The sequence below is a fragment of the Trichoplusia ni genome, chromosome 14 (genome assembly GCF_003590095.1).
Source record: "Trichoplusia ni isolate ovarian cell line Hi5 chromosome 14, tn1, whole genome shotgun sequence".
NCBI lineage: Eukaryota > Metazoa > Arthropoda > Insecta > Lepidoptera > Noctuidae > Trichoplusia > Trichoplusia ni.
Window position 1 is genome coordinate 10,026,374 of NC_039491.1, and position 21,241 is coordinate 10,047,614.

General features: G+C 35.6%; 1 protein-coding gene across 2 annotated transcripts; it reads right to left on the minus strand.

The window, feature by feature from the left end:
• Nucleotides 1–757: 757 nt before the first annotated feature.
• On the minus strand, nt 758–20,822 carry LOC113500917 (aminopeptidase N-like). Of its 2 annotated transcripts, XM_026881864.1 has the most exons (16): nt 20,753–20,822; nt 15,927–16,392; nt 15,448–15,612; nt 14,955–15,269; nt 13,994–14,177; nt 13,573–13,726; nt 9,210–9,291; nt 8,659–8,842; nt 7,796–7,991; nt 7,249–7,388; nt 4,527–4,661; nt 3,583–3,760; nt 2,926–3,097; nt 1,905–2,051; nt 1,379–1,457; nt 758–1,091 (listed from the first exon to the last, which is right to left on the minus strand). In XM_026881864.1, the coding sequence occupies exons 2-16, from the start codon at nt 16,388–16,390 to the stop codon at nt 867–869; spliced, it is 2,820 nt and encodes a 939-aa protein (XP_026737665.1). In that variant the 5' UTR covers nt 16,391–16,392; nt 20,753–20,822; the 3' UTR covers nt 758–866. The 2 variants fall into 2 exon arrangements, with proteins under 2 accessions (XP_026737665.1, XP_026737666.1); XM_026881865.1 differs by lacking the exon at nt 20,753–20,822 and having other exon boundaries at nt 15,927–16,394.
• Nucleotides 20,823–21,241: the final 419 nt, after the last annotated feature.

The window sequence follows — 21,241 nt, forward strand, 5'->3', positions numbered from 1 at the left end:
TTGTAGAGGAAGTATTACAATTGTCGCAAATAGTATGGCTTCTTTTTTAAACGGGACTCCCGCACTAAGAAATTTTATCCTTGTGTCGCGGGGGGTTCACAAACATCCAAATCACATGCACAAAGACACCCAGTCTAAGGACAAGCATTCTCGGATCACACAAATGCTTGATCTATGCGGGTTCGAACCCGCGACAAGTCGCGCTCAGTGGGTTTAGCGTGGTGACATCAACCACTCGGCTATCCGTGCAGTCCAGTTATAGAGAGGATATTTTTTCGGTTTTTTTTTTATTAACAACCATTAGGTCCAAATACAAGAGAGTTTTGTAACGATGTAACTGAATTTAGTTTAAAAAGATGGTGTGATGTTCTATTTTAAATAACCATAAGAAAATAAAGCACAATTTTGTAAAAACGTATTTATTAAAAATATCAATCGTTTGTACTAAAATTATTGTACATTTTATAAATTATTTAAGATTACCAATTATTGTCTCCAAAGGCACTTGAACTCAATATTTATCCTCTTCAATCTGTCCATGATCTTAGAACTTACAACTGCAGTATTGTAACGAAAATTTCGTTCAACAATTTAAAACCAATAACTTATTATCATGGTATAATTATGACCCCTTTAAAGGAGATATTAAAGTATTTATTAAAACCGAATTCCCCAAACAAGGAAATCCCTTTGTTCATGATGTAACTTAAGAACGACTTAAAAAGTTACACTCAACAACTTCAAGAAGAAAATAAAATGTTTTACACCTCTTACTGAACACAGCGAGTATTTATTTACAAATACAGTTATATGTATATAATACAACTACAAATTCAGGAACAATAAAGTTCTTAACAGGTCTTAATTTAATAGTTGAAGATTGTAACGAAAGCGGAAATGAGGACGATTAAGCTTGAGACGAGCATCGGTGCTCCGCTGCTACCGTAGTTGCTTCTGAGCCAGGCTTCGACAACAGCCGCGTTATCTTTAGTCCACGTGACGGAAGCTGCGATGTTCTCATTGATGCCAGCAATTGCAGCTATCTCGCCAGCAGAGAAAATGTCCTCGTAGCGTTTTTCGAAATCACGGACCTGTGGAATGATGAAACAAATGAGTAACATGAAGCGGAACGTTAAGAAAAGTTCTAATTCAAGCATTATGGCCAAAAGAACGTGTATCTTGATTGGATTGGTAACGGACGGTGATGCACTATATTTTACAATACTTGGTACAAAGGTAGCCTATCGCAGTTTATTACTGGTCTTAAGTTCGCTGAAGTTCAGTAACAGAACTATGGTAAGATATTCAAAGCAAAGAAAAGTATAGAAGGCAGTAAATTTAAAAAATATTGCTTCATTCGATATTGTGTCAGATGTACCTTTTCCAAATGGGCCTCCGTTGTAAGTCTTCTAGCAAAAGCGTTCAGAATGTTCGTAGTACCCGTCAAGCCTTGTACTCTGTAGAAGAAACCAACATATTAAAAAAATTGTGTATGTTTCGTAGTCACCACGCTAATCGACCCTGTAATTGACGCTTTAAGAATGGTAACGTCAGGTCATTCAGACTCCAGTTGGTTTCTAAACTAGTTCCGCGATCCCGAAAAATAAGCGAAACATTTTTACGAACGCGCCTCTCGAAAGTTATTATGAAGTCTGAGTGGACTTTTATTCTTAATTGTTTCGACACTAGTACATATATTCTACTGACTCATGTTCCATATCATATAGCTTTAGACAAAAAGTGATGAAATATCAAAGATGTACTAAAAAATATTTCCTTTCAAACATAAGCCACTCAAAAGCGGGAATAGTTTGTCAAAAAGTTAAAACTCACTTTTTAATTTTTCTGTGACTTTAGACAGCATAAGTACTAAAACATGAATGAATCAGTAGTAAAAAACGTACCTGGGTTGGATTTCTGCAAAGTTTGCAACAACGAAGTCCAAGGCTGCTTCAGTGCTTTCAGGGCTGGCGTTAGTCACAGACACGATGACGGTGTGCCTGTCTTGCTCTCTGACCGGGGAGTTGTCATCAATCACTTGACCGAGGTAGCTGGAGATAGAAATTACAACTTAGATTTCAAATGATACATAAACAAATCTATACTAATATATAAAGCTGAAGAGTTTGTTTGTTTGTTTGAACGCGTTAATCTCAGGAACTACTGGTTCAAATTGAAAAATTATTTTTGTGATGAATAGATCATTCATCGAGGAAGGTTTTAGGCTATAAACCATCACACTGCGACTAATAGGAGCGAAGATACAAAATAAAAAGGAAAATGTGGAAATAACAGGGTAGATATAAATCATAACTGATATCTTCTAACCACACATAAACACAAAGGTGGTGTACGATTTCTGACCATCCTGTAAAACGGACTTGCCATTAAAGTTGAAACCATCCTTAAGCCATGTGTAATATAAATTTATGAGTGTATTGTTTTTCAGTCTAATGTCTAAAAAACCTCAAGAGGATACATTAGATTAAAGTAACATTTAGTTATTACATTAAGTTATTACATTAAGTTATTCTAACTTCGCATCTTATTAGCCATACAGGTGAACTTTCTTTATCCACATTCCTTGTAGCAATAGATCGGGGTTTTTTTGATTAACCTTAATCATCGCATTCAGGTATACTGAACGTAGATAATCTGGATGCATCGGATTTTTAATTTTTTAAATAAATCTCTACTTATTTACTAACATGTAAGTCATCCCTGGTTTTAAAATGACAAATAAAGAATGTAATAACGAATAAACGAAAAATCAATCCCATTTTGTAAGTATAGTCATTTGTTAGGAATTTGAGATACCAATAAAAAAAGAGAACATTTCATATAATCTGAAGGTATAGCAGTCAGGATCACTAACCACTAGACCAACAGGCCCGTCACAGTTATTATATAACCATAATAACTCACAAAGCACGACGTTCCACGTTCGAGGTGCAACCAAGAGCGTTCAGAAGGATGGACTGCTCGCTGGAGTCTGAGCTGTCGACGTATCTGTTCCAAAGGAAGTTGAAGTTCTCGACGCTGCCGCCACGAAGACCGGAGCAGAACACCAGGGTCTGAATGTCAGCGTTCAGTTGGGCTAGAACGATTTAATTTCGTTATCGATTGTTTGGCAACTAATCGTTGTTATTTGGTAACAGGTAGTATAATCAGCCGTCTGCTGACTATCATATTTGGAAACTTATTTCTTGATTGGTGAGGATTCACGTAAATTCAAAATAAATAATTGGGTTTTACTTGTCGACCAAACACACAGTCACTTCGCACGCGGTAGTCTTTGCGTGATGACATACCATTTGGCTATGTGTACAATCAGATGTCTCATCTGTTAAAGACACTTCTATTTGTGATACTATGTGTACAAAGATGTACAATCTGGTGTCAGGGCTATTTAATCGTCAGTAGGCTTGTGATTTGTGGTTTTTCTCCTTTTTCAGGAAGTAATAATTACTTGGTCTGCGTCTAGGACTTTGAACCTACGGCCTTTAATTTTTCAGTCCTTTGGTCATACTACTGCTTTAAAACCACTAAGGAGTATCTTATAAAAATACTTAAATTACTTACTGGTGCCCTCCCTGAAGCCTTCCAAGAGTTCTTGGGCTCTGTTGATACAGTTCGGGTTGCCATGGCGACAGTTAAGGTCCAGGATGATGTTCCTGTGGTAAGCTGTCACGAACTCTTCGTCTCCAGCTAAGAAGCCGAGCTCCTCGAATAAGGGAGCTGATAGAGCGAGCAAGTATTGCTGAAAATATTTTATAATTAAAGTTATGTCCCATGGTGTGATTTAGATCATAATAATTACTACGAGTCATAGTCCAATATTGACAATTTTTTTACGTCAGTAAATAAGTCCTTGAAAAACGTATGTTGTACGTATGTACGTATGGCGGCACATCAATGGATATCCCGTGACATTTAAAAGGTTTGGGTTATCAATACATATTAAATGAATCGATTAAATCATGATACCGATAACGAATATGAAAGATATTGACATGATAACTAAATGCCGTCCTTAAATAGTTTGGTAATAGAAGATTCAAACTATATGTTGAATGGCTCCAATGTTGTTCTAAGTTTCTGACAAGTTGTGTCTTCAAAGAGGATGGCACTTAATTAAAAAAGAAATCATATTTACAAATTCTACAATTAATCAGTCAGTCACGAACTCAATAACCTGAGCAGGTTTCGTGAGAAATTGCATTATATCAACTGGCCTTTGGCGAGTGAAATATCTACAATCCTTAACGTCAATAGAAAATGCAAGAATGTATGGTTATGAAAGATACATGAAGATGGCAGATGACAGAAACTTCATCATCACACATTTCAGCGATTTCTATTGACGTTAAGAATAGTAGAATTATCACTTGGTTAGATTCTTGACTGTTATATGTTATTGTAAGTAAAAAAATGAAAATGACATTTCACGAACAGTTACCAAAAACCATAAGATGCATTTCAAAGTTTTCAACCAACTTCAAGTTGATAATCGCTGTATGTCCTACCTGGAAGAGGTTGTACACGCCAGTACCGCTGAGTACTCCGTCTAGGTAAGTGAAGGCGGGGTTGGCCGCTCCCCACGGAATGTAGTTCTTCTCCTTCTCAAGGTAGCGAGAGATCTCGAAAGCATGCTCGTAGTTCTGGCAAAATGATCATAAAGGTTAGGTTTTCTTTTTAAGGGTTTTCTGTCATTGCTTCACACAGCACTGTAAAAGAATATTGTCGGACGCTCGAAATTTTGTTAAAAAGTTTATTTAGTTTTGGTGTGTGCATAAAGTTAAAGTATGATAGTTTTTAGGGTTTTATTTAGGTACGTAATTAACGGGCCAGTTTTATTAACTAACTATTAAAAGATAGAACGGGTTATTCAAACTTTTCGGGCGATCCCGGTAAAGAAACCGTTATATTATTATCATTTAAGTAAGAACCATCACATGGCTTATAATTGCATATTTAGCAATTAAAACTGTTGAATATAAATACAAAGTCGATGACACAAAACTACTAGAACTACTACTGAGAAAAAAACACATTCCAAAATTATTTCAAACTCTCCTTAACAAAAAAATAAATAACAACTTTCAACGAATACAATTGAAACCAAAATAATCTGTCTTCAATATTCCAAGAAAATTGAACAATAGCACACGTAACAGACATGCAATCGCATTAACAATTCGTATTCATGTGGCATTATTATTGGGATCCTAAAAGCTTCGCATATTGAATCTCCTTGCATCTTGATGGTATTTGCATAGCATCTATTGGGAGTGTGCATCGATTTACTTCGCCCGTTCGTTCGGAAATTGTATGAATATGCATGTTGGACAAGGGAATTTAGGTATTTCCTTTGTGTGGATTGTATTACTTTAAAAATTGTTGAGTATAGAGTAAATAGGAACAAATATTTCAGATTTAAGTTTTTCGACATTATGGACCATAACATTTGACAGTTTACTCGTAGTTTCATAATCATCGAATATAAAATTTCGTAAATCAAACTATACAAACATGCAGACAAGAAAATGATGAAAATGTAGCAACCAATTCTACCAGCATCAACGTTCTTGGAACCCAACTAAGTAAGCATGAAACAAGTCAGAGACATCTATAAATAAATATAACATTAGTATTATAGTCTTAAATAACAAAATACAACAGACCAAATCTAATATTCTCGAACACTAACGAATTCGCTGAGGAGCAGTCGAGAACAAAAGTTGTCCAACACGTTTAGCCTTATGGCTCACATATTAAAGGCAAGACTTGGTTGGCGAACTGTAGTCAGCGTCCATTTAAACTTAGTCAACGCTGTTGTACCTACCTACCAGCTCCTATAATATTTATAGTTATACTAGCTATGCTAGCAACTTCGTTTACTGTCTGTGAGAAGTATTTTTTGGGCACATGTTTTGAACAAGTCGACGTGATTTTCTAAATACTGCATAGGTACGTTTTTATTTTTATAAAGAGATTGACATCAAATGAACCAGAAATGTTTAGTAAAGTTTCTCCATTACATCAGACAAAACCACACTGAATCGGATAACCAGTTGCTGAGTTCATCGCGCACAAACAAACAGACAGAAATTGATACAAAGTGATCAGCTTCGGTAACATATTTAGATCACGCAGACCGTCATTTAAAAGAAGTATTCAATGTACAGATTTCACTTTTCTACGACTTTGTTAGATATATGTATAACGGTATAGATAGTCGCAGCGAGCTGGTTCTAAATCTTGTTACTATTCGAGCCAGTTAATATTACAAGCCGCAATCCTGCTTTATTCCACTCCAATTATCGCCATAAATTGGAGTACTTTTTGTGAGAGCTCAGCGTATTGTAAAACAAAAAAGAATCGTGAAAATAATTAAAAGATACTTTTTAGGGTTCTTTGTGGGATATACTGTTGTATATTCTTTGCACTGAATTAAATTATAAGTAATAATAATATATAATAAGTTTAAATTATTTTTTTGACTTCAATAACACTTTTTGAGGGTAAAACCGAAACCTTGCTGCTGCTTGTCGCTGCAACGACTATGTATTATAAAAAATAATAGTTTTTTTGCTTAATTGAAATCCAAACGTGTCTGTACAAATGAGAAAATACGCGTTTGCTTTATAACAAATATACCCAACATTTTAATAAATATGAAAAAAAAAACGAGGTATCGGAATACTGCCTTTTCTCTTATCATTTTCCACATACAATTTCGACTGTTTCAAATATTGATCTAATTTATGCAATGCTCTCAAGACCGGAATATTTACATACGGTATTCTCAAAGTACACTCCAACTCGCACCTGACAATATTCATTCGTATTTACGGCTTTTCATTGGGAAGCTGTACACTACATAATATATTTTCATTATGCAATGTAGTTGGTTTTCATTTACAGTTTATGTAAGAGGTGTATCTAACTATTCCTTTTTATTTCCTCTTTTAGACCGACTTTTAACTTGGAGTCACTCGACCGAATGGTTTTATAGAAGTTTAAGACTGAAACATTCTATTTTGCAATTGCCATTTCTCTTTTTATTTCTCTTCCCTCAATTTACTAGAAGCTTCAATTTACCAATCCCTTTCTAAACATTTGTTTTGACATTTGCAAAAGCCTCCCCTAAATCCTTCAAAACATGTCTTATAATGGAGGAGTCTTCATCTGATCTTCATACAAAAAATAAAGTAACTTCAAAAGAATAACACCAAGAGAACATACCAAACGTCCATTCCTGGCCAGATTGAAGGCATCATCGATAACCTGAGCTCGGTTCAGCACGTTAATGAGACTGTGGTTGGAGTTGAACACTCTGCCGAGGGCGATCCAGTTCTGGAGGTCGTAGTTCACTCTGTAGTAACCTGATGACAAAAAGAGAGATAGAAATGGAGATAGAATAATATAACGCTGGAAGTGGAAATCTCATATCCACTCAGACGTAGATAAGTGCAGACGAGAATGAAAAAATGTGGGCAAGCTTATCGCTGCAAGTAGAAATTTCGTACCCACTCTTGAAAACCTTTGTTTTTTAGCCGGGGATAGCAAATTTCAAGGCCAGAAGTTTAATTGTCTCTTCATTCACGGCTAGCTTTAAGGGAAGAGACCCGGTTATTTTCAAAGGAGTATGCGGGTAACATGACATGCACTCAATACTCAATACTTTATTGCTTGCACACGCCTGATAGGGCATTACGGATTATGGAGCCATATTAATTGAATTTGTAAAGAAAACTACAATTTAGATTAAACTGACAGTAAAATTCCATACCTGTCTGCTGTTTGTTGATGATGTACCATTCGGCGTTCGAAAGGCCGGGAATATCGAAGGACCTGGCGGGGAAAGCTGGAGGCACCCACGCTTGCGGGCTGGTGTCTGAGAAGTCAGGGTCGGTGGACAGTACCCAGTTAATGGGTACGTGCCAGCGGTCATTTGATGGGTTGGATCTGTCGGTCAGGTAGCGCTCCTGAGAAATAAGTTTAAGTTAAACTAAGTCTTGAAAAACAAAAGAGCTACGTCCAGGTCTGACAAATCGAAGTTCCAATATATTATATGGTGAATATAATTACAAATCCTTTAATTACAAGTAAAACGTATGGATAAAATAAAAGCCACAGCATTAGCAGAACAACCTCAACATTTTATCACAACTGCTGTATAGCCATATTCCGTATTACTATTACGTTGAGCTTACTCAGATGCAAAATGTAATAACCAAGGATCAGTGTAATGTTATTTATGTTACTGCAGTACCTATTAGGTGTACAATTAAAGAGTAAAATGGAAGTCAGTTCTGGCATTGTAATGTACTGGATACGATATCTATTTCAGGTTAATATACGCAACAAATTACAATGTCTTGTTATAAGCTCTTGAGTGAAGACATGTCTTTGAAAGTTGAAAAACGTTCATACATATATCTCCAAACTTTCAAGTAAAAGTATGTTTAGATTATCTTCACAAACAGAAGAGTGGTATATGTGGGCCAGCACGCCAAACAAGGGAGCATTTTTATGAACCGAAATCTTGTCCTGGGGCTGGGTGTCTTGCACACAAGGTTTATAAGTTTAAGCATCGGAATCGTTTTCATTCTACACACATCATTTAGTAATGACGACTGTTGTAAATCTTACCTGAGCAACAACAATAGACTGAGCGGCGGCTGCGCTTCTGGTGACGGTAAGGACTGGGAATCCACCCTGAGTGGTCCAGCGAGTCATCACAGTGGCGAGAGGGAACGGAATGGAGTGGGTGGAAGCGTCCAGAGCCTTCTGCAGGGATGTGTACAGGTCCGACGGGTGGGCGGCGCTACGGCTCCTGTGAAGATGAAAAAGTTAATGAAATGACCGAAATAACCTTACTATTTCCTGTCAATACCTAATATTTTAATAAAGAGTGAAAATGATTCGGTCGAATATTCGACTCGCGACCCGCCGCGTCAGCTCATGATTAAGAACTCCGGTTTGGTTTAAATCTAGTCGGGCAATCCCGATAAATACGCGGTGAATAAACCGTTGCATCATTTGACAGTTTTCCGAAGCATGAAATAATTTTTGTTTAAAAAGTTGTTAAAATGCACTATAGAAATTTATTAAAATTAAAATTTATTTAGAATGTCACCGGAGATCACTACACTACAAGTCAATTTTACCTTTTATAACCTTTTTTTAAGTGTTTAACTTACTTGTCCTTGATGTACAAGATGAGACCTTGACGGAAGACTTCTGGAGTGAGGAAGTGTTGCATCATACGGATAACAGATCCAGCTGGAACAAGAAATATAATTATGAAATTGATTTCAGTGGTCTTTTTATGCACTCAAGAAACTGGACTTACAATTTTCTGCAAACGAGTTCCTTAGAAATTTCAGTTCAGGATATAAAGCCTAAAAAGGATCCGTTTTTAGTAATGGCATGTATAAAAAATAGACACTGCAGTTTTCCCATAATTTAGTGGTTTGTACCTAAGTCATATGTCCTTACATGTTGGGTACTTTTTTAAGTGGGTTAAACTTATGACTAATTTAAATAAGATATGAAAAACTATGATCATGAGTCAGATGCACTTGAAAAGCTGAACCCACGTACTTAGATAATCATTTGATATGACTAAGATAATGCCCGAGGCATGACATCCTGTTCTAAAAATACATTTTACATCAAAGAGATCGGTTATTGTGAATTTATTTGAAAATTCTTTTACCCAAAAATTGCTTCAGTAGATAGATTAATTGATAATAATATGTCTGTTTTCTTTCTTTTTCAAATGGTTGATGTAAAAAATACCCTGGTGTCGAAGTTAAAGCCTAATGTAGGCCTTTGGCGTTCAAACACAGCACAAGATGGCTTCGCAAATGAATTCGAAAATACATTGGTGCGTGCTAGGGATTGAACCTTTAAAATGGCAGCCTAACGGTCACACAATTAGGATAACCTAACCAGCCTGGGTATAGAAGAGTACAGTATGCTAATACTGTAGTTTATGGTCACCTCACCAACGGCCAATAAAGTTATTTTTGTTTAAAACGTAAACGGATCCTTAACACAACACTTACCTAATGAATAGTAAAGTCATGTTGTTTCGTAACTCTAAATAGCTGCCATGAAAAAAAACCTATGTATAATACTGACTGTGCAAAACTATATAATGCCAAAGGCATGTCTAAAAGAGATGACAGGACAGTGGCGTTGACACATCTAATATCAAAAATGCCAGTTAGATTATGCATTCAACGAGACGGACAGGAAAATGTGGCAATGGGTAAAATATTATTTTCCCATACCATGCTATATGATTTGTTATAACAAAACTAAAGAAAAAATACCTACTCATCAATATGTTTTTGTTAGTTTTAAATTTAAACAATAAAATTTGTTATGTAAAAATTGAAGATATTGTATCAATTTTAAAGGCATTTTGAAACAGTTGAAAGGAATATATTTCTGTTCTGTATCTGGTTAAGTCTTAGCATTTTGAAAAATTTGGATAAAATGCGAAAAGTACAAAATTATGGTGATATATTCATATAAATTCTAGTCGAAGCTGAATGAGTGTGAGTGTACTATAAGTTTTGTCTACATTTTTTCCTGACATTGTTTCAAATGTTAGCATACTTTGATCCTAGATAGAAAAATGTTAAAACCAAGCAGTCGTAAGTAAAATCGCTTCACATGTCATACAGATAACTATTGTGATAAGTGTCCTATCAAACAATTTCTCAATTCCGATAACGGCCGAATTCGTATTGTGACTATAAATCGTGTGTGGCTATTAAATACGCGTTTGATCAAAACGGGATTAACAGAATAGGTTTTTATTGTAGTTTTTTCTTAAACTTGGGAATTGACAAAAAAATATACCGCACAAAAAGTTACGGTATAAGTATATACTGTATTATTAAATATAGTATTGTTACAAAACTTTTTCGTCAAACCTATTACGGCGACGACGCGACGTCTCAAACGAGTGAAGCAAACATGACAAATCAAAAATTCATCACAAGTTGCAAGTTTGTAAGAATATTACTTTGATACGGGTTCTCTTTGCTATCTAAACGTCTTATGAACAAACTATTTAGATATTTCAGTGGAAAACACGATAAAACATTTATCGATAGACATTCGAAACAGTTTATCAACAACTTTTAAACGAATATTTTCGACAGTTGTGAAGCAGACGAAGACTGGTATGCTTATTGTATTGAAGACGTACTTATTTTTGGCATGTCATACTTATTTTTCATGAAGTTTTTTTCATGAACAGTTCGTACAAATCGCTTGCTTAGTGGCCCCACATTTTCCACGCAGTTTTCGTCACAGTTTTGGCACATGATTTATCTCGAACAAAAAACTTGAATAGACTTGTTACTGTATCTTTGGAACAAATGAAGCGAAAGTAATACAATCGTCGGTATTCATTCAGAAAACGGACATCCCAGCTCTATTAAAGTATTTTTAGAATAGTTTTCTTCCGTAAGAGGACTTTATATGAAGCATTTAGTTCAGGAAACACGGTTTTGCATTTAGCTTTTAAAAGCCGACAGTTAACGTTTTATTTCCACAAAAGGGACAGTGCTTTTCGTACCATTGCATGGTTTAGGCAAGTAAAACCAACCAGCTAATGTTTGTTTTTCTGATAAAAATCTAATATGTATCTAAACGTATTCATTTACTTTTTCTCCCGCATCGGTCAATTAAGAGCCAAAAGGTACATTACAGGTATTTAAAAAAAACTATGCTAATAACTATCTTATGCACTAAAACTTAGACATTTATGGATCATCATGGAGACGCATCCATTGAACGGGGAACACGTGGCGTGCAGTGCATATTAGCGTGTCGAGTGACCTATATCTCGGCTATCAGTACAGTCAAAAATTATCTCATAAAACAAGAATATCAACGGGATTTAGACTATACCACAGATAAATATACGAAGCATGTCAAAATATCATAAAGCCGAGGCTTAAACAGTTTTAGTGTAAATGTACTTAAAAACCCAATAGCTTACTTCAATACGTTGCAATTATATAAAAATTGTCTACAGTTCTATAGCGTTTTGTCATGCAAAGCAATTTGTATTCTAGATTGCAGGGTTTACATTGTATGTATAAATTCAGTGGCTTTAATGACAACCATCCTCTTTATGAAAATAATTATGATTGATTTGACATTCAATAATTTTCATACTGATGATATGACGTTATTGCTTCCAGAAATTAATTGTACCAAAGCCAAATTAATTATACCTATACTAAATGTCGATCGCGAGCCGCCCCGCTACTAATGAAAATGATCTCACGGGAACATACAATTAGAAGTCAATGATCATCATCGGTCTAGCTTTTTTCCCAACTATGTTGGGGTCGGCTACCAGTCTAACCGGTTTCAGCTAAGTACCAGTGTTTTACAAGAAGCGACTACCTATCTGACCTCCTCAACCCAGGGACCTGGACAACACGATACCCCTTGGTTAGACTGGTTGTCAGACTTTTCAAGCTTCTGGCTACCTGTAACGACTGTCAAAGATGTAAGAATAACAGTCGGGACCCACAATTTAACCTGTCTTCTGAAACACGGAGGAAGTCGTTATGACAAAGATGGTCGCCCATCTACAGACCAACCCCGTCAAACATAGCTTAACCTGTGATCGATTCACTTATGCGGTTATAGCTTAGACACGAGGAAGGAATTCAATGATGTCCTGTGTATTAATCCTGGTTATAAGCTGTCTATGTACAAAGTTTCGTCTAAATCTGTTCAGTGGGTTTTGCGTGAAAGAGGAACAATGTAAACGTCATGGTAGTTGTTTGATTTACTTTTTTCAAACGGATGATCGAACCACACATCCTATTATTACAATTCTTGGAAGTCTGGAGTGATAACTAACGAGAACCTGAAGTGACCATAATGGCTCAGAAAAATGATTCTATATCTTGAAAATCACAACAAATTTAATCAGAAGACGTACCCAAATCAAGTACCTATACGAAATTAGTCTGTCAACAAGAAAGGCGAAAATCATTTTTTGAAACCAAATCTTGACATTATTTACGTAGACTATTAGTTATTGTCATAACAAAGTAACATTTCGTGAAATGTTGCACGTTTCTATAGTTACAACTATAATTATTTAATATACTTTGCAAAATCAAATATCTATATCAAATATTCAATAATCAAGTCTGGGCATAAAACTGCAAAATGGTTACAAGCAAATAATACGGTAAAAAGTTGGAATGTTAAAATAGTTTCTAAAATGACCTTATTTGATACTTGTTAGTAAGAAAAATAGAATAAAGTAATGTATCGAGATAAAGAAATTTAAGCGGGGGGGGAGAAGAATCGCCTTATAGAATCGTAATAAGGTTTCAGACCAAAAAATATATCTATCTGATTTTCGAGAAGGAACTTTAGGAACAATTACTGAAAATTCTCAATCCAGCAAATATTTCACTTTTATCCAATAACATGGCTGTAAATCTTTGCTAGTCAACGAGGCCCATTAAGAAGAAGGACTTAAACTACTGAATACCACAATATACGTACATTTCTGGTAGGCGACGGCGTTGAACGTGCCGAGGATCTGAGAGGGTGTATACACGGGGTGCGTCATGGGGTTCACACTGATAACGGCGTCAGACTGGAAGACGTTCTGCATCATCAGTACGAACTGGTCCATCATACGCCAATCTGGTCTGACCTGGAATTTAACAAAATGTTACTTTTTTTTTAATGACACAAGATCATATTTTTTTGCCCTATTTTACTAGATTTGCCGTTGCCAAAAAATAATAAGACTCCAGTTTTTGAAGCAATAATAATTTTCGACACAGTCGAAAACTTGTTTGAAAGCCAGCTATGAGAAGGTGTTGTAAATAAAATATTTTAATTGACCCTGAAAAAAAGAGAAATGTAAGTATGTTCTCTAGTTTTTTTTCATTATTAAGATGAATCAGAATTTACGTACCAAATCGGTAGCGAAGTTCTCGAAGAAGTTAGCAAAACCTTCGTTTAGCCAAGTGTAGGTCCAGGAAAGAGGTCCGACTTCGTTTCCGAACCACATGTGCACGTTCTCGTGGCAGATGATCCTACCAACGTTCTGTTTCACCGATGTGGTGGTCACTCCCTCAGTAACCAGGAGAGCTACTTCTCTGTTGAAGAACAGGGTAAGATGTGAGAGAATATTCATTGCAAACAACCGGATGAGCAGCGACCATTCTTGGATAATTTACTTTAGTAAAGGAATTGGTGATGATTTACGTTGACCAAATTTGATGGCCTTATTAATAAGGCAGGGAATGCCTCTTAATGATCTTCGAAATTGTGATTCTTCAAATAATTATAGAATACAATTGTTCTACTTAAAGCATAGAAAACAACAACGAAGGTGCTTTTTTTTGACGCCTCAATTTTCAAAAGAGGTGTCATTCTTGTAGCATCGGTTTTAGTGCAGAATTTATGATTTTTTTACGACGACTATTGACTTACGATAAGAAGTCATAAATATAGGCATTTATAGCTCATAATAAAATATTTCCCTTTGGCTTCATAAGTACACAACATTTATTTTATTACCATTCAAACAAAACGGTTAAGCGATTTTGACTTCTAAGTTAAACAGGACATGATTGAAAGTTCAGTGCGTAATAAAGTGTAATCATATTGCTTGTGTATAATGTGACGAAAATATGACAACAATTAATAAGTTCTAAGAGAGCTCTATTAATAATTTCGTCACGAGTGCTGCCCTTTCCACGAAAAGGTCCACAGCGTGTGGTAACAAGATTCTGCTATTAATAAAAAGATATAGATAATTATGAAAGAGGATATCAGGGCCGTAGGATTTATTGATTAGGTTATTTATGATTGCTGCAGTCGCATTCACGGAATTTAGATTAAGTCTACCTGTCATGACGCTGGTAACATACCTGTAAACAACTAGACCCCAGTTTTCCATAGCACCGGCAGCAAAGTCAGGAACTGCAGCCTTGTCGATTTTCGGGAACGCGTATGCGAAATCGACGTATTTCTCGAGCGCAACCATGTTCTCTTGTCCGAATCTAAGAGCAAATTCCGCACCGGTCTGGGTTCCTGGTCTGGAGTACACCCTGAAGGGGATGTGGTAGATGTCGTTTTGCTGGTTTTCGATGTATTCGAAGTTCGATACCAAGTAAGCGAGGAGATACGTGGACATGGTGAGGGTGTCGGCAAACTCATGCTTGGTGTAGCCAGCAATGTCTTCCCTGAAAATGAATTGAAATACTTGAATCATTTTACTTTATCAGCTATGGTCAAAGTAACTATTTTCGAGAAAAAATAAATTTATAAAACTGCGTGCTTTGCAGGTGGCAGGTCTGGTTCTCAATTTTCAAAATTCAAATTCCTTGCTCGAATTTCAAAGACTCAAAAACAAATACTTACTTGACGTTTTCACTTGCGGGTTTTAAAGGCATATTGCTTCTTACTACGGGGTAGGTTGGTGGTGCATATATGGTCGTACTGAACTTAGCCTTAAGAGCGGGTTCATCGTAGCAGGGAAACGCGCGACGAGCGAAGGTAGGTTGCAGCTGAGATGTTATCACTTTCCTAAAAACAATCAAACTCTTATTATAAAGAAAAATGGATTCTAATGAATGGTAATGTCATCAGAATACATGACAGTCGTTTCACTTAAGAGATTCCAACGCGGGTTTGAACAGCGTTGTGGCAGTGCTCCTAAATATTAGATTTTAGCTATTAGTCTGACTGTCTCAAAGAGAGAAATAAAAATCTATTTGACCTTGTATTTTAAAACAACGGTATGAACTACGAGTATGTTAAACTTAATAACCATATCTCTCGTAAAAAATCAAAAAGGGAATTTAGTCCAATTACAATAATACCAAACACACCATACTTACTGTGGTTGGTTGTTGGTCTCGTAAGTAGAAACATAAATACCGAACATATTCGGGGCATATTTTCCGGAGTACTTAATATTTATTGTGTGTGGTTGTAATACAGGCAAGGGTGATTTCAAATTAATTCTCAGTAGATGAGTATCGTCAGTACTCTGTTCATGGTCAAGGTATATGTCATTTGCAGGAGTTCTGTCACTGTAGACGCCAACTGTTTTGATTTCGAGTTCCATAGCGTGGATCACTATTTGACTGGTGCTGACGTAAGGCAGTATCCTGATAGCAACTGTCCCGTTGAAGTAAGCCTCATTGTCAGGGTCCAAGATCAAGCTGACGTCATAGAATAATGGTATGGTCTCTCTTGGTAAGACGTAGAGGGATTCTAAAACGGTATTTTTTTCGTTGTTTTCGATTACTGGGAGGGCGAGTGCCGACCCAATGACGGTGAGTAGTGCCAGCAAATACATGTCTGAAAATAAATAAAAATGAGTAAAAAATTGCCGCCTCCTCGAGAACTGCCTCCTTTAAGATTGAATTGTTTTGATTTGATAATAAATTAAAAAAAATGTTAGCTTATGTTGTCTAAACAATCAAACTCTTTTCGAACATTTTTATAAGAAAAAAATATCATTTGAAATGTCCAAGGGTATCTACATGATAGCACATGAATAAGTGAATCCCAGAAGGTCTTAATTTGTAAAGTGCGGTGTACGTCGTTTTCTTATGTTAAATAAATAAACAGCCTTAATGCCTGAATCACGAATTGAATTAAAATGCAAATAGTGCTGATGCGAATCTTTGATTCAACCAAAGATACTGAAATCGGTGGGTTGCAAACATTTCAGTTTCAGCGTAAATTGAATTCTTTCAAGTGAAGAATTTCTTTATATTCAACAAGATCTTTGATATTGTAACAAGTTAGGAAAATCAAATAATAACAGCGGACACTATCAGATTTTGATGAAATTACTATAAATCGGTGGAATATAAGACTGAATTTCGACTTTTTTTTGTATTAGCGGCAATAGAAACTTGTATCAGCTGCCATTGTTTATTATTATGTATGTTTAATTATTGAAATTCGCGGGCTCAAAAGGCTACAAAATTTCTGCCGTAAAGTACAGAATCATATTTTGTAATTTTGCTGACAAGAATGACGTTATTTATTTGCCAAATAATAGGTTTTGGAGCTTATCTTGATAAGCGCATAGACCGGCGCGTACCTAAATCGATAAGGATTTATCGTTCTTTGATAAGATTATACAAAAATCCTCTTGAAATCGCCTAAGACGAAGTTACACAATCCAAATTGTACATTTTTGGATATTTCAAATGTTTTTTGCTGTTAGGCATTTTTTTATAGGACAAGTATAAATTACAATTCAGTTCTAGCCTAATACGGCATTATCAAAAAAAATATCGTGTTAAGAACAATCATTCTGGACCCCTGAATGATTGTTCTGGATGAATTAGCGCATAAAATATGTTGATATTTCTACTTCATCTAAAAAGCATCATTTTTCTTTTCCTTCAGGATTAAAATGATTTTTCATTTTAAAATGGTAAGTCCGCAGGGCTACGATGTTAAGAGACCTGAGTTCATACTGAATGCGTACTGATTTTTTGACAAGTTGGATTTGTAAATAAATACAGTTATCCTTATTTTGGAAGGTATGTTAAAATTTAAGTTTTACGTTGAATTTTTCCCCTGTCGAGTTTTATTCTCGTCCCATAGAGAGGAGTTGGAGAACAGAACGTTTGCGTTAGTGCATATGCTTGTTCTCCATAGTATGTCCTGCGTAGCTGACTGGTGTTCCTACTCTAGCCGAGTCATGTAGCCAAATCCGGTAAGGATGGCATCAATTTTATTCTGAAGGGAAATTGTTGATTTTATATGCATAGATGAGCTATTATATAATACTAGCTGTTGCCCGCGACTTCGTCCGCGTGGTTAGAAGATATAAGTTAGTAATTTTTGAACGGAAGCCCTCGAAGATGAATAATTTTCCCTGTTTTTTCCACATTTTCCATTGTGTCTTCGCTCCTATAAGTCGTAGCGTGATCGTATATAGCCCAAAACCTTCCTCGATGAATGGTCTATTCAACACAAAATCAAATATTTTTTCAATTTGAACCAGTGGTTCCTGAGATTAGCGCGTTCAAACAAACAAACAAACCAACTCTTCAGCTTTATATATTAGTGTAGATGTAGATAGAAGTATAGATGATAGCCATAGCCATAATACGTAATCAAATGAGCTGAAGAAAATTAGTAGGTATTTGTCATATTTTGTTATTATTTTTTACGTGAGTCTGTGAATATAACAATACAATATTTAAAATACATGCAAATAGGTATGACGAAATCAGTCATATCATATCAATGTAATAGTTTACTTGATAACAATTATTTGCTTGTGTACCAGTAAGTACATTCGAGATTAGATTTCTTGTGACCAGAAAAAACTAGGTTAGATATTAGAACCAAAAAATAAAGGAACTGAAAATAAATGGATATACGAAACTTGAAAATATGACATTTCCTTTCGTATAGTTAATGTACCACTTGGTGTGAAAGTTTTTAAACCGTCTCGTCTACCGGGACGTACACCTCAGACATAGCCTTAACATACCCTTTAAAAAATACTAAGCTGTTCTCATTTTCTTACGATATTTGCTTTAACCCCTTCTTAATCGGCTTTTGAAAGGAAAGATCGATCGAAGGTTGTTTTTTTTTTTCGAAATTCAGAAGAATTATTATTCGTGCTGGTTTTAATATCGCTATGGCTGGCTGAGATAATCGGGAAGGCAAGTATTTCTGTTTAATGCCACGAAAATATTTGTAGCTTTTCTCCGACTTAGTCACTAAAATATGTTTTTGACTCAGGTCGAAATTTTCACTACAGTGTTATGTACTTTTATTATGTACTTTTGATCTAAGATAGACCAAGTCAAAGGGTGCCTTCTTGGCATAGTGCTCAAGGGTGTCGTGCGTATCTCAACGTCTATCTTGTGATTGAAGAAAACGATAGTTCTGTCAAGAATTCTCACTAAAACTGAGATTGAGGACGGGTGTTTACAACAGGCAATAATACTTTATTTGTTAAAAATGTGGTACAGCAGTAGTTAGCTACTCCGTGCCTTGGAAAGGATATAAAGCTATTGGTTTTGACTGCGTAATACTGACCTACGACAGTGTTCTTATTCTGCTATTGTTGGGTATAAGGTTTCTCATTAAAATGGGTTGTGGAGGTCAGATAAAGGCGGTTGCTTTATGTTAAATACAATATTCAGCTCAATCTGGGACGAGCGGAAGCCGTTCTCTACGTAACTAGGAAAAGTGCAAGCTGAATAACAATAATATTTATTTTTTTATAATAACTATCGTGAGACTGATTCATTATTAAATGATGTAACTCGGAGTCCTTAATCGTCTGCTCATGATTAAGGACTCCGGTTGGGTCCGAAACTAGTCGGGCTACTTCGATAAATACGCGTGAGTAAACCGTTACATCATTTAATAATAATATTTATGCAATAACAACAACAGCTTATAAATGTCCTAATGCTGGGAGAGGATTCTTTCCGTAAAGGGCAAATTTGAGAACTCATCGCACGCTGACTCATTGCGGGTAGGCGATTACAGGTTCCAATATTAAGAAGCTAGTTTTCCTCACGATGTACTACTTTCGGTTATTTTCAATTTTTTATTGGCTCAAAGTAGAGTAGGGTTTGTTTTGCTGAAGCTATGATCTTTGTCTTAGCAGTCCAATGGTCATATCACCTGGTATAATTCCTGTTTTAAGCGTTTACAGTGAATACGTCCACCCCGTGTAATATAAGTTTTGCTTACTTTGAGGCTAGATGGCGTTTTGTGAAAGTTGTGGAATATATTATGATTAAATCAGACTACAACAATTATGAAAACGTGTGTTTTTCGCTAGACCCACAAACTTAAGAGGCTTCACAAAATATAAAAAGTTTTCATTCAAGTATTATTATTATAGATTAGTTCAAATAAATAAACTCAAGGCCAAATTGTGTATGTTTAACAACTATTCGATACATGCGGTATGCAAACCTCGTTTATCATAACACAAATTATTGCTTTACGATAGTCTTAAAGAATAAATTATCAGACACGCTCCAGTATCATTTTATCAAATAATAAGATTATGACTTAATTATTTTGATAAAAATATTGGTTTTTCTTGACGTTTTGATAATTTTATAGTTGATAGCTAGCTGTACGCGTTATGATAAACGAGTTCAAATTACTGTGCACCTAGATGGCCTTCCATGTACCTTGTAAAACTACAGTTGCGGAACGAGGACAGCCAATCTATGGTGTAGAACGGCATCTTTATCCCACCACAGACGCAGTGATAGGTTCCCAGTTTACTTTGGCACAAATGGTTTAGAACTAATGTTATTTGTTGCTTCATCAAGCATTATTGTTAACTATTCTATAGCTGGCATTAAAAGCTATGGCAAAAAGAGGTTAAATGCATTCAATGTTGTCTTCACTGAATATATGTTTTATATTGCAATCCTGCAGGTTCATTGTAAGTATATATCTTTAGCATGCACAGTTTGACAGAACGTATTTTAAAAACTAAATTATTTTTACAACTTCTTAGGCCTTACACTGCCATATCGTATTACTTATTATTATTTTAAATTCACAAAATCCATATTTGGAAATGACATAATCACAAAAAAATACTTAATTTTTTATTTTTCTTATAAACGTTTTTTCCATCGTTCGTCAAACATTCTCCTTAACTTGATAAATTTCGATTTTAAAATAGAAAATAGTTCTCACTCACCTATGTATTCACAATAACACTACTTCAGAGGAACTAAATAAATTACTATCGTAATTATACGTGCCTTCGTATCAATATTATCGATTGAGTATTAAAAAATTATCAATGCCGATTAGAGAAATCATTGTTTTATATACTACGTGCGTTATTTGGCGATACCTTTTAATATTATGCAGGGGAAAAAAAATTCAGCTTACGTTATACTCGATGGGGTTCTGTCGTTCTATAGCAGAGCTGTTATAATATTTAGTTATCATCATCGGCCTAGCCTTTTTCCAACTATGTTGGGGTCGGCTACTCGGTCATAATATTTAGTTGTATATCATAAAATTCCGCTGTCAAGCAATACAGGAAGTTGAGAATTGGGTCAGATAAAAGCTTAAATAACATAAAATGTTGTTCAAAATCTATCAATTTACCCTATCGAAGTCCCCTGCTGGACATAGACATCCTCCAAGATGCGCCACAGCACCCTAAACTCTGCCTTCC

Coding starts and splice junctions, on each gene's coding strand:
- LOC113500917 (XM_026881864.1), bottom strand. CDS start 16,390: ATGTATTTGCTGGCACTACTCACCGTCATTGGGTCGGCACTCGCCCTC. Junction 7,389..7,795: donor CATCAACAAACAGCAGACAG/GTATGGAATTTT, acceptor TTTTGTCATCAG/GTTACTACAGAGTGAACTAC. Junction 3,098..3,582: donor AGGCTTCAGGGAGGGCACCA/GTAAGTAATTTA, acceptor AAATCGTTCTAG/CCCAACTGAACGCTGACATT.